Raw genomic sequence first — 12,899 nt, 5'->3', positions numbered from 1 at the left:
TAAGTTTAAAAACACATTATCATAAAAGGCTCCTTCAGAAAATCATCTTCCCTTAAGTTGAAAGAACCTTTTGTTAGTCATGTGTAAGTTAGTGAAGCTTTTAACCGTATTCAGATGTAAAGTGAAAGTCCAGTAGAGGTAAAGCATGGTTGCATTGTGTGTGTATGATTGTATTGTGCACCTGTCCTGTCCTGTGTGTACTGTAAACACAGGACAGTTCCTATAGCTGCGGCCCAGCAGACAAATGACCCCGGTAAATAAATTTTTGGACAAATTCAGCTCAGCTGACAGGATTTTGTTTGCTTAATTTTTACAACATCAAACCACGGAAGAGGTTCAGTCCGCAGCCTGTTGGACCCGGAGTTCCCAGGTTTCAGATCAGTTAAGATCATGTCTCTTTAAAGCGCCGAGAGAGGCGTGTCAGGATGTTGAGAACGCCTGCGCGTTGACCGAGCACATGCCTCATGAATGACCGTGGCTGATTCAGGTTATGTGACATGGTGGCAGCGCAGGACTCCTCAGCACCAAAGTGACTTCTGTTATCTGCGAGGACTGTCAGGTGAAGGCGGAAGGCTTCGCAGGTGGACGTGCGCCCTGGCTGTTGGTTTTACGCGCGGCGCACGGTTTGATGACTGGTCACCAAGTATCCTCTCCGGTGTCGTGTCAGCTCCGTGGGTTTGCGGTGCCTCCACAATGTCAGCCTGTAGATGAATTCATCCCCAGCAGCTGAGGAGAAGAGTGACGTCCTTCCACCGACTGATCCTGCAGGAAACTTAACTCAAAGTGCCTTAACACGCACCTGCAGCTGCTCCACCTGGACTCACCCTGTTCTTTCCACTTAGCCTCAGTGCCAAAGTTAAAAGTTTACAGGTGACTTTTCCGGCGCATGATGTACACAATTACAAGAGGTCCCAGCAAACTGGTCACTCAGCGACGCACCGGTGAGACGCTTTGAATTTTAATTACCAACCCTCAACTATGTCAAACCCATTTTTCACAGATCCTTCACACATTCATCTTGGTGGGAAACTAATGTTAAACTGCTTTTTGTCATTTAAAAAGGGCCTACACAGCAGCTGGACAACAAAATAAACGACTTCAAGCACAAACAGACGCCCTGGAACATACCCGAGTAAGTGTCAAGCCCCTGAAGAGACACTGGGAATGAAAAACCTCCACAGGGCTTCAATAGTGTAGATCAACTGTGTTGTTTTGAAAAGTTTGGGTTATTTCTGTTGAAAGTTTAGACCTGGTTCCAGGTGAACTGTGTCCTGTGTTAGTCCTGAGAGTGATGTTCACTCATCAACCTGGCTCATATGAGCTACAGCAACATCGTCACACTATGACTTCCCCACGGCTGAGTGTGTTTACTGGGCTCTTTTAATGCCTTTGAGCCACCCAGTCCGTGTGTGAGTGTGTGTGTGTGTGTGTGTGTGTGACCTTGTGGGAAGGCGAGGTGGCACATGGTCCTTCACTCAACCGCTGCAATGTCTGACTCCTGCTCAACGAAACTAGTGTCACTTAAAGTCCAAACGCTGACACTTAAGAAACGCTCTGTGTTGGCAGAAAGCCCCACACTACTCCTGACATGTTTTACTTTCTCCCTTCAACCTCTCAGCCTCCCTGCAACCAAGATCGTTTTCAACCGCCTGAATGGAAAGAAGTACCATCACGCTGCTCCGGCTCTCCCTGCAGACAACCAACAGGAGGAGAGTTTCACCCCCGCACACGAGGAAAACATCAAGTTTGTCTATGAGGGTAAGAAAGTGAGTGGATATTATGAGTGTAAATATGAGATGAGACAGAAGTTTACACTGTCTCGCTGTATCACTCTCACCCCACTGCCTGTTTTGTGAATGGCATTGTTTTAGTATCAGTTTATAAGAAAAGCTGAGCAGCCGTCTCCTCCCAGGCCTCACCCACACAGCTGCTCTCACACTGATAGCTGCTCTCACACCCACATATCACGCTCCTCAGGACCTGCGCCTGCACAACTGCTGAGGGAAACAGCATTTTTGGCTTTAACTTCAAGCCACCAGCCACTTGGGGAAAGAGACTCATTGTCTGCCTTGACCAAAGGCAACAAAAGCCCTCCTGACAGGATGAAGGCTTTTGTGAAGTCTGGGTGAAACTACACTGTGACCCACTTTTAAAGTGTGTGGGCTCTTTAATATTCACAGGCTCATTCAGTCATTTGGCTTAAGTTCATTATTTTGCAAGTTGCTGGCATTGAAGCTCAGCCACAGCAGCTCATAAACAACTTCAGTGACCTTGTCAACGAGCGGACAAGGTCACAGCTTAGGCCCAGCCGCTGTTGCTGAGAAGGACAGCTGTCCAATGTTGATTCATTCTCCTGCACACGAACGTATCCATGGGTTTACCATGCCCTGGATGCTGAGATGAAGTTGTAGTTCTCACACATACACATGCTGTATTCTTTGAAATTCACACTTTTGCCAGGTGTGGGCCTTTGAAGCACCTGCACTTGTACACTTCACTTACACTGGAATGCAGGACTTTTTAAAACTTGGACAAACAAGGTCATTTGCTGCTGATCACATTCTTAAAATCCTGTCTCTGGGCTGAGAATAATATCATTTACTGGTGTTATACTGTATATTGGCTGAACTATCGCAGCAGTCTGGTAACTTCTGATTCCTGTAGCAGCTTCCACTCGTTAATGGCTGAACTGAACAAGGTGTTATGTTTTCAGCCTGGCAGGAAGTGGTGCAGCAGGAGCAGGAGCTCAGTCAGAGACCAGAGGAGGCTCAGGGACCAGTCCACTATAAAGAATCTACTCCAAGCCCACACATGAACAGTGAGTACAGCAACTCCTCCTCTTCTCAACTCTCATCACATTACTCCATCCTCCTCAAAGCCACTCTGCTTTTGGGAGTTTAGTCTTTTTGATACCTCATTTTAAGGCTGAATTGTGTTCATTTTTCACATAGTATGACTGTTTTTAAAACAAAGTCATCTGTAACAGCTAGAATATAAGACTATGATCCCTGTTTGTCTTTTACACTGACACATTGGACCCTAAAAGTAGATGACTTCTTAATATTTTATTCATTTAGGCTCATTAGTCAAATGTGTCTTAGTGTCTCACAAGTTGTTTGTTGGTTTTACTTTGAAAGTGTTTACCGGAAGCAGTAGTATGCTAGGTCAGTGTAGTATTGACGTTAAATTTACGGATAAAATTGTTGGTTTCTCTTTGCGACCAGCAGAGGGCAGTGCAAACAATATATTCTGTTAAATAGCGGTAATTTTCTTGTAGAATGTGTTGTGATTATTTCTGAGAAAATAATGTTAGCAGTTCTAAAATGTTTGCGTTTGACATTGTTAGTGTTGCCAGCCTGAAAGTCAAACTACCGTGACAATTTGTTTCATGTTTTATTCGTCTAAATCTTTTAATAGTAAGTTACGCCAGCGTCACTCAGTCATGTTTATATAATAATGATGATGATGATGATAAAATAATAGTGCAGTTGTAGTCTGTAATTGTGGCTACTTAACGATGATACACAGGTCACACAATAGTTTTGTTATTGTGTTTACCGGAAGTGGTAGTGTGTTAGCCTGTTGCTGCATTGACGTTAACTTGACAGATGGTGCAATTCTGAATTGCGACCGCTAGAGGGAGGTAATCACAACAGATTTCCCAATACCTCGAAATAATATTATCGCTTTAAAGATAAATATGTCTTAATTTTTTCCAAATTATGTGGCGGTTTAATGCGACCGCTCTGATATTTTCTCATAGACCATTTCACTTTTATTGTTTTGTTTTTATTGTTAAAATCTGGGGAGAGTTAGCATGCTAGCATGTCTGACACTGATGTAACGTTTGCTAAGTTATAGCTACATATGCTGCTAACGCTAGCAGGCGCAATGGCAAAAAGAAAACACTTTGTTGTCGCTCCTGATGTTATTTATAGTTGTCACTACATTTTAAACGTAACGATTTAAACGAGGCTTTAAGGAGACAGTTTCGTTGTACGGCCACTAGAGGGCAGTGAGTACCCATGCACAAGTGTCCTGTCAATTGCAGCTAGTGTAGAGGGATACATCCGGTCAAGACTTTCATAATAAAACCGTAAGGTCAAGGCATGTTTTGTATCTACACATTAAATCCAAGGTTATAAATTAAAGTAACAGAGGTAAATGTTTTTGTTTATTCATAAATCTGCGCGTCTGTTTATTATTTATACATGTATTTATTTTATTGTATTTTAATCATTTTACATTTACCTAAGTAGTGATTAGTAACATATTATTTATATATGTCATGGTGTATTTAAATTAATTCCCCTCTTTTCAGACTTCGTGCCCATTGACCTGGATGAATGGTGGGCACAGCGCTTTCTAGCCAACATAGACAAACTATCCTGACATTTCTCTGGGACCTGTGGATCTGGACCGTCATGAGGTGAGACCTGAGGCAGGATGGGACACAGAGAGGAGAGGACTCCTGGGAACAGCAGGTGCGATGGGTCAAAATGCCCTGATATATATGGTTTAAATGGACAGACAGTAAATATTCAGTTTGTAACACTGGAGAACAATGTGAAAGTCAAGCCCTTTCTTACTACCCTCTCATGCAGATGTCATGTTACTTTGAAATGCAGTAAACTTGTAAGAAGCTCTGAATTGGCATCTTTTCTAATTGTAACAAAAATCGTTTATTCAACTCATTGCTGACACAAGCAAAATATCACCAAAAGCCCCATAAATGCTTATACAGTATTTCAGATATATTATACATTTGATTCACCAGTTTAATATCAATGGAAACTTTCAGAAAATACATGAATGACAAGTCACGTTTGCAGCTTGACTGTGTACAAATAAACATTTTTTCATCTGACCCTGTTCAGATGTTTTTCATCACAGGAAATAGTATCACACTTCAAGCAGTTAGCTTTTTATAAAACATTAAATTAAATAATGTGAATAATAATTTTAGGACGTCCTGATTATGATCAGTCTCTTGACACTTCAAAGCTCTAATGCAAACTCCGTAATTACACATGGTATTTCAACAGACTTTTGAAATGTTTACCACCCTCATGTGTGACAAGTCAAAGTCACTGAAATATCAGGTGTAACTACAGACTTTATGAGCAGAATTGTTTCGGGCTGTTTTAGTCTCCTAAAACAAAACTAGAACCTTCTGCTGAAAGCTCGCTAAACAGAGATAAAGATGTGTTTATGGAAAAGCTGTCTAGGATGCTGCTAACAGTTCATCTTTTTCCAGCTGAGCTTCTTAAGGTTTTGTGCGCTCCACAAGTGGGGATGAAGTACTCCAGAGGGGAAAGAGGTCAGAGTCCTGTAGTGCTGTTTAGAAACTGCAGTTCTCCAGGTCTGTTGGCCCCTCAGCTGTTGTAAATGCTCGAGTCTACGGTTCGCTGGCATCAAAGCCAGGTCTGCGCTGTTCATGTCTACGCGCGGCTCTCAGTGCTTCTCCAGAGCTTTAGTCAGCAGATCGTTCAGGCGGGAAATCATTGGTCGGGGATCATCATTCAGGCCTGCTGCGATCATGGCGTTGTCGTAGATCTGAATCAAAGATTAAAAGTAGCAAATCTTTAAAAACGGCACTGACAGAATATAAAACAACTGGCAAACCTCTTTCAACAGTGATAACCTGTACAAGGTGAATTAAACCTGCTGAAAGAGAAAGAAACCGAAACCTGTAATTACAAACTGCAAATAGCTCAAATCAAAATTTACATTAGCTCTAATTCCATCAGTACAACAACATGCTCGTTACATCGCTCGTTACACAAGTCTGCAGTTATCGAAGTTAATTATTAATACCATCTTGTTAAACAAATGGATAGTTATGTTTTCATATGACCTTGTTGTGGCAGAAACAAAAATCTGTTCCAGGTCCTGCTCTAAGTCTTAAAGGAGCTGTCAAAAAGACGTGCATGCACTGATAAACATGCATCTATGTTTGTGCATAAAGGTTTGGAAACTCTATACGACAGTCTGTAAAAGCCAATGTTCTGTACAACCTTTATTTATGCACAACCACAGATGCTAAAGCAGCAGGAATGACAGTGTAGTGGTTAGTGCCGTCTCCCCTCAACCTGAAGGCTCTAGGTTCAAATCCTGCTTGAGCTGGAGCCTTTCTGTCCTGCCACCACAGCCAAAGGTGTTGGGCCAACAATGACAATGGAAATAAGAAGCCTCCTTCTACTGGTGAGTGACTGAATGAAGCCTTTGCAGGGGAAGAAGGGATCATCAACTGATGTGCTCCAGCATGACAGGAACACAGATTGATGATTACACATTTATAGTTTTATTCCACTTAGTATTTCTTATTTATCTTTGCTACTTCTGGCACTCTGCTGTGTACTTGTACTGTTGCAACAATGCAATCTCCCCACTGTAGGACAAATAAAGGTTTCTTATCTTAATGTTTTTGACAGCTCCCTTACCCCATGTACAACCCACATTACCTGTTCCAGTAGCAGACCAGCCAGCTCAGAGTTTGTGTCCTTCAGTGCATGCAACTTCTTGATCAGGTCGTGCCTGTCAGGTGTTGGAAGAGGTACAAGACAGTGAGAGCTGGACTCAAACCCACATTTACACTATTTTTGTCCATCAATTCCAACCAGTAAATATATCCCATCCCGCCCGCCTCTCTCTTACCCTGCGTTGATCTCTAGTGTGGGCTGCAGAATCTGAGCTCTCTCCTCAGCAGTGCGGGCCAACTGCTGGGTACGGAGAAAGTGGCGCGCTGCACCCATTTCCAGCACAGTGATCATGGCGGGGTGGGTGTCCAGGCGAGGAGTCAGCTGGGCGCCAATGGAGAAAATGTATTATACAAAGCATCTACAAGTTACATGTGCAGTCTTCATCAGGCCAGTTAGGGAAAAAAAAAAAAAAAATTGTTGTTGAAATGACATGATTAAAAAAAAACTGCACAACTTTCATCCATGACTGGACTGATTCTTTGTCAGGCACCTTAAACTTACTCTAGTCTCATCTTTACCTTTATGTTGGCTACTCGGGGACCCAGAGCGTTTTTCATCCAGGCCATCAGGTCATCAGCCTGCTCCTGTGTCAGACGCTCAGATGCTGCAGAGAATGAAAGACAAAGCGTCTGGGTTACAGGCATCACACCATGTTACATTTCCAAATGCACATACGAGACCAAAGCAGACCAGGTTTGCTGTCCTCAAACTTCTCCTCCTTGTAGTGATCAACCACAATGTCCGTCTCCACTGAGATCAGCTTCTTCTTGTCAAACTCTCGGAGGTGGAGTAGGGTGAGCTCGTCAAACTGCTCGTAGCAGAACAGCACCTGCACACACACACAAAAAGCCCCTTAAGACCAGTAAATCTAAAGCAATCCATTTGTAAAAACAAATTCCCCGTTTCTCCAATGGAAAAATTCAAATCACTAAATTAAATATTGAGAAACAATCCATCTGTTCCTGGATTACACTCCTGTGTAGTTGAGAGATAATATGTGATGATGTATATTTTTAAATACTTTATATGTTGGTATGTAGGACATTTATTGCATGGCACTGTACAGCTGGAAAATACTGGGACCGTCTAGTATTTGGATAGTTTGCACACTGGCCTTTAACTTAGTGATTTCTAAACAAACAATCATAATTATGAATCACATCAGATTCACCTCCATGTCTTTGTTTTTCATGGCTTCATAGTAGGGAGAGTGCTCTGCAAGATGGCGGTTTGGTGCACACAGGTAGTAGATGTTGCGTGTGCCAGCCTTCATGCGGGAGGCATACTCCATCAGATTGGTCTGCTGGCCTGCTGGCAGAGCGGAAGACTCGAACCGCAGCAGCTTCGCAATATCCTCCTACACAGACAACGTGGAGGGAGCCTGCCACTGTTAATGATGCTGGTCATTTGTGCAAAGTAAAATGCAAAAAAAGCTTTAAATGTTTCATGCAGAGCGTTGGAAAGGTCGTCACCTTGACATCTTGTTCCTGGGTGGTGACAATGCCTTCCCTCATGAAGAGGCCATAGTCCTCAAAGAACTTGTTGTACTTCTCTGGTTCTTTCTTGCTCTGGTCCAGCAGGAAGCGGATCACCCTCTGCTGCAAAACGTCACGAAGCTTCCTGCAGAGAGGTGATGGTAGGCAAATAATTAGTAGATCAGTATTGAAGTAAATCTAAAAAGATTTGAGTAGCACATTGATTTCAACAGTTAATGATGATTAAAAAAATTCTTACACAAATTCTGATTCAAAGCAAAGTGATTACAATATAAATGATCACGGCCATTGGAAATATTGGGGCTGTACCTGATGAGGGCGCTCTCCTGTAGCAGCTCTCTGCTTAGATTCAAGGGGATATCCTCACTATCCACTACGCCTGCACACACACACACACACAGACACGTAGTGTTCAGCTTAGCAGTCAAAAATCAAATGTGTTTGTTTTATCTTATGAAGTCATGTGTGTAGAATCAAGCCTCTCCATCAGAGCAGATGGAGGCAGTTGGGATGATCCAGACCTCGCAGGAAGCGCAGCCATTTGGGCAGGATGTCAGTGGCTTTGGTCTGGATCAGGACTTTCCTGCTGTATAGAGCCACACTGGAGCCCATCTCCCTGCTCACATCGAACATGCTTGGCTTCTGTTGACAAAAACCAAGTTCATGTTATTCATGTTAGTTTGGCAGTGAAAACTCACATGAAATGACTTTGCTGGACGTCATACGCACAAAGACTCGCAAGCTTAACTTTACAGTCCTGAGCTTCTCACCATGTCAGGGACGTAGAAGATGCTGCGAATGTTGAGCGGGGCGTCGGCGCGGTAGTGCAGTGTGTAACGGGGCTTATCGTAGGCCTGGGCGACATAGCGGTAGAACTCCTCATGCTGCCAGTCACTGATGTCCTTTGGCTCCATCATCCACAAGGCCTGAAGGCAAACAAATAGAGAAGGATGGAATATGAGCACATCTGCAAGAGTGAAAGAGTGCAACTAAGTTGAAATTTCTTCCTTAAATAGAAAACATTTTAGCTAAAATTTGCCCTGGAAAGAAAATCAGACTTTTTTTTTCATGTTAGACATTTTAAAATAAAAATCTTTGTGGAAGAAAATCATGTTTTGACTGTAATGTCACATTTTCAAACTACTTTAAAAGCTGATGTTGGATTAACACAAGAGCAGAATTAGAGCAGCTCACCTGCAGAGTGTTGAGCCGCCGTCCATTCAGGAAGATGGGAAAGCTCACAAAGTTACTGTACTTTGTTACGACCTCTGAAACAGAAATATGCAGTAATGTACAATGTGTCTCCTCATGGATTTACAGTTCAGCTTTTGCAGCAGCTCCATCAGTTCTACCTTTAACCCTGTCCTCGGAGGAGAACTCTTTGCACTCGTCTTTGAGATGCAGCACAATCTTTGTTCCCTGCTGAACACCACTGGCCTCAGCGATCGCAAAAACACCAGAGCTGAGAGAGACAGGGACAGAGGACATCTAAGGGTCACATTTGGTTATAGTCATTTCACAGATTTAGGGCTTTATCTGCACACCTGCTAGACTCCATAGTGTTCCCGCCCCTCCCACTCACCCGTCTGAGGACCATTTGTATCCAGATGCACCGGGCTCGGCAGAACGGGAGTAGACATCCACGTGGTCAGCCACCATGAAGGCAGAGTAGAACCCAACCCCGAACTGACCAATGATGGTGCTGCTGGCCTCTGCCTGGTTCTGCAGGGCATCCAAAAATGCCTACAGTATGCAGAAGAAATTATTGTGACAGAATGAGTGGTAACAGCTCACATTACAAATACAAGTGTGACCACAATAATAACAAGAAGTAGAAAAGAAGTGAGAATGTAAGAGTGGAACAGCTCTGAGTCACCTTTGAACCAGAGCGGGCGATGGTCCCCAGGTTGGCCACCAGGTCCTCTTTGTTCATCCCTACACCTGTGTCCTGTTAGAGAGCAGAGAATCTCAGTCATTCAAAACGAAAGACCTTCATCCACCAGGTGGCAACGTAGCTCAGCTCAACAGGAGCTAAACATCTCATGATTTTTCTGTTTTGTTTCTATTTTGATTGATCTATTTTAATTTGATTGATTACGATGGATTTCGTTTAAAAGAACGTGTCGTTTTTTATGTTGAGCAGGTGAGTAAAAAAAAGTCTTGTGGGCAATGTCACAATGCAATAGAGCACATGCAGTGTCTAGCAGCATGTGGCCCATACACAAAATTGCTCAAAATAGAAATGAATAGAAACTGGCTGATGTATAAGCAGGTAAAATGCAAATAAATAGAAAAAAGTTCATATGACAGAATGGCAGTAAAAATAACACTGGGTATAAAACAGCCTAAAAAAAACACAAAAAAATGGCTGACGATAAAATTAAATGGATTAAAACACCAAAAACATACTTTAAAAGGTGCCGACGTAAACATCAAGTGTAGACCTTTGAAAAATTGAGCTTTGAGGAGGCATTTAAAAGCTACAGTCGAGTCTACTGAACACACCTGTAACGTTATTGATTTTCTTTCTTTCACATTTATGCTGATCCCAGAACATTGCTGAGGCTGGTACAAGGTACTCTGTGACCCAAAACAACTTCAGGAATACCAAACCATCATTGTCTGGTTGGTGGCACTGCTCACACTGCAATTATTTCCTAATGTTGTGTTTAATCATTTTATCTTTTTACATGCACTGATACAAAAATCATTTCTTCAGCCTTTCTGTGCCCACTGCTGACTTATACATTACCACCAGTCACTTCAAATTCATGCAGGCTGCACATCCCCCACAGATATGGCTGTACCTGGATGGTGAAGGTGCCCTTGGCAGCGTTGGTCTGCAGGTGAATCTCCATAGGAGCTGTTTCACCTCCTGCTGTGATCAGTTTGTGACGCAGTTTCTCAAGAGCGTCACTGCCGTTGGAGATAAGCTCCCTGATGAACACCTGGCAGGACGAGGAACACGCCAGGAGTGATCAATGACAGAGAGTTCAGTGTGGGAAATGAAAAAACACTCACAATCATAAAAACTATAACAATACATAAAACAAATACATGATTCTGTTACATTATGGTCCAATTGTTACCTACACAATTCACAGTTATATGATTATTTTATTCCTGTAGTTTGTGAAGAAAAAATGTAAAACAGTTTTTCATATTACAATCCACATTCCAATCAAGACTAAATAACTGAGTGGACACACTGAACCCAGGTATCTACAAAAACATTAATAATTAAAGCAATAATTATTCAAAACTGTTTTAGCTTTGTTGTTTTCACCGCATATTGATATTAAATATGCCCCCAGACAAAGGACACAATGTTCTCTATTGGTTCAAGGGTCAAAGCATGTTATTTATCAGTTTGGACTGATATCATATTTTAAGGTCAGAGACGACTAGTTTTTGCTAATAAACTTAAACATCAGTGTAGCAAAGTTGCAGATCCCTCTCCTAACCCCATACATACCTCTTTCTCTGAGTATAGAGACCTGGCAACAATGTCCAGCAGCTTTTTTGTTTCAGCCTGAAATTCATGTTTGGACAAGTCACCTGGATAAAAGACGGAAACGGCAACACTGAGATTAGTTTAAACATGAAAAATAATCAACTATGTGACACAAGATTCAAGCAGAATTAGGTCTGCTGCTGTCCCAGCACCTTGCACAGACTCTGTGTCACTGATTATGGTGTGCAGGGGCTCCTCCTCTGGCTCTTTCTCAGCCTCCTGGGTGCTGTAGTAAGACTGCTGGCTGAAGCCGAGGCAGGGGCGCTGCGAGTTCCACACTCTGGGCCGACTGCTCCACTTGTGCAGCTGTCCAACCTGCAGGTCTGCTGACAAGAGGAGAAAGATTATCCGAGAACCCTGGTACAGCCTCGTTGTTCCCCGGGGTGCCATCCAGAGGGCAGACTACTCTGGGCTGTGTTACTCAAAGGTCTGAGTGCTGTGACTTTCAATTTGGTAATTTGGAGATGGGAACTCACAAGATGTCAGTGACAAATAAGAAAAAACTATCCCATATCAGAGTTCAGGATAAGAACAATCATTTTAAAAGGTGCAATAATAAGTAAATTAATGGATTAGCCCACTGACTCAAGTTTTAATTTAACTATTCTGATGATCAGTGTTTGCTGAATCCCATATAAAAGCATTTTACAGCTATCACGACCCCATCCAGGCAAGCTCACGTTTTAAAGCTGCAGTGTGATAATTAGAAACTGAGCTGCAGGATCTTGTTAGCAGGGTTAGTTAGCAGGCTAGGCTAACAAACACAGCTTACCTCCAGTGAAACGGGCTGAAACAGTTCGGCTGCTCAGCCCCCGCACACACGACACCAACCGTGGGTTGACTCTGTGAGAGGCACCGACCGCCAACCGAGCCACAGCGAGACAGCGGGACATGATGACCGGAGGGAAAGGCGAGCAAAGCACGGGACCACTGACCGGGACACGCTGAACGACAGTGCAGGTAGGACCCACGTCTGCGCCTCATAATGACGTCAGCACGGCGCCAATCACACTGCCTGACGAAAAGTGTCAAATTGTCTCCTGTAAAAGTAATATATCTATTCAGACCTATATTTATTAAAAAATAATCCCTGCTTGATTTATACCCATGTATCATTCATCATTTAATTTACTGGACCTCTTAATTATTTAAAGATTTTTTTTTATTTACTGCCCTTCAAGGTCAAATAGTGGTAAATAAATATAATAAAAATCCAACTAATATATGTTTAAAATAAGCATTTAAGTTAGTTGGTGCCGACTAGAACAAAACAATCTTGAAATAACATGTGTTCATTAAGAGCTAAACGTGTGGAATTAACTTTGACTAATGGTTGGACTAATTATGCAAACACATTTTACTGTTTTTCAGATTTGATAACCCAAATGAATGAGAATAATCATTAGT

The 12,899-nt window shown here is 42.6% G+C and overlaps 2 protein-coding genes across 4 annotated transcripts; one reads left to right on the top strand and one right to left on the bottom strand.

The window, feature by feature from the left end:
- Window positions 1–445: 445 nt before the first annotated feature.
- LOC113140734 (MAPK regulated corepressor interacting protein 2-like) lies at window positions 446–4,867 on the top strand. Of its 2 annotated transcripts, none has more exons than XM_026324709.2 (5): window positions 446–941; window positions 1,063–1,132; window positions 1,619–1,758; window positions 2,714–2,818; window positions 4,322–4,867. In XM_026324709.2, exons 1-5 carry the CDS (start codon window positions 887–889, stop codon window positions 4,390–4,392), a joined length of 441 nt encoding a protein of 146 aa, XP_026180494.1. In that variant the 5' UTR covers window positions 446–886; the 3' UTR covers window positions 4,393–4,867. The 2 variants fall into 2 exon arrangements, with proteins under 2 accessions (XP_026180494.1, XP_026180496.1); XM_026324711.2 differs by having other exon boundaries at window positions 1,619–1,766.
- On the bottom strand, window positions 4,761–12,485 carry trap1 (TNF receptor-associated protein 1). Of its 2 annotated transcripts, none has more exons than XM_026324705.2 (18): window positions 12,265–12,485; window positions 11,645–11,818; window positions 11,454–11,536; window positions 10,786–10,926; window positions 9,855–9,926; window positions 9,561–9,721; window positions 9,331–9,440; window positions 9,173–9,246; window positions 8,749–8,904; window positions 8,500–8,620; window positions 8,288–8,357; window positions 7,955–8,102; window positions 7,654–7,839; window positions 7,173–7,311; window positions 7,001–7,086; window positions 6,658–6,803; window positions 6,465–6,537; window positions 4,761–5,556 (listed from the first exon to the last, which is right to left on the bottom strand). In XM_026324705.2, the coding sequence occupies exons 1-18, from the start codon at window positions 12,383–12,385 to the stop codon at window positions 5,455–5,457; spliced, it is 2,163 nt and encodes a 720-aa protein (XP_026180490.1). In that variant the 5' UTR covers window positions 12,386–12,485; the 3' UTR covers window positions 4,761–5,454. The 2 variants fall into 2 exon arrangements, with proteins under 2 accessions (XP_026180490.1, XP_026180491.1); XM_026324706.2 differs by having other exon boundaries at window positions 11,645–11,815.
- Between the last annotated feature and the right edge of the window lie 414 nt (window positions 12,486–12,899).

Source organism: Mastacembelus armatus, chromosome 8 (genome assembly GCF_900324485.2).
Source record: "Mastacembelus armatus chromosome 8, fMasArm1.2, whole genome shotgun sequence".
NCBI classification, from domain to species: domain Eukaryota; kingdom Metazoa; phylum Chordata; class Actinopteri; order Synbranchiformes; family Mastacembelidae; genus Mastacembelus; species Mastacembelus armatus.
This window is presented reverse-complemented; position numbering and strand designations above follow the sequence as displayed.

Coding starts and splice junctions, on each gene's coding strand:
- LOC113140734 (XM_026324709.2), top strand. CDS start 887: ATGATGTACACAATTACAAGAGGTCCCAGCAAACTGGTCACTCAGCGA. Junction 1,133..1,618: donor ACGCCCTGGAACATACCCGA/GTAAGTGTCAAG, acceptor TCAACCTCTCAG/CCTCCCTGCAACCAAGATCG. Junction 2,819..4,321: donor TCCAAGCCCACACATGAACA/GTGAGTACAGCA, acceptor CCCTCTTTTCAG/ACTTCGTGCCCATTGACCTG.
- trap1 (XM_026324705.2), bottom strand. CDS start 12,385: ATGTCCCGCTGTCTCGCTGTGGCTCGGTTGGCGGTCGGTGCCTCTCAC. Junction 9,927..10,785: donor AGGGCACCTTCACCATCCAG/GTACAGCCATAT, acceptor GCTCTCTAACAG/GACACAGGTGTAGGGATGAA. Junction 5,557..6,464: donor CTGGTCTGCTACTGGAACAG/GTAATGTGGGTT, acceptor TCTTTGATTCAG/ATCTACGACAACGCCATGAT.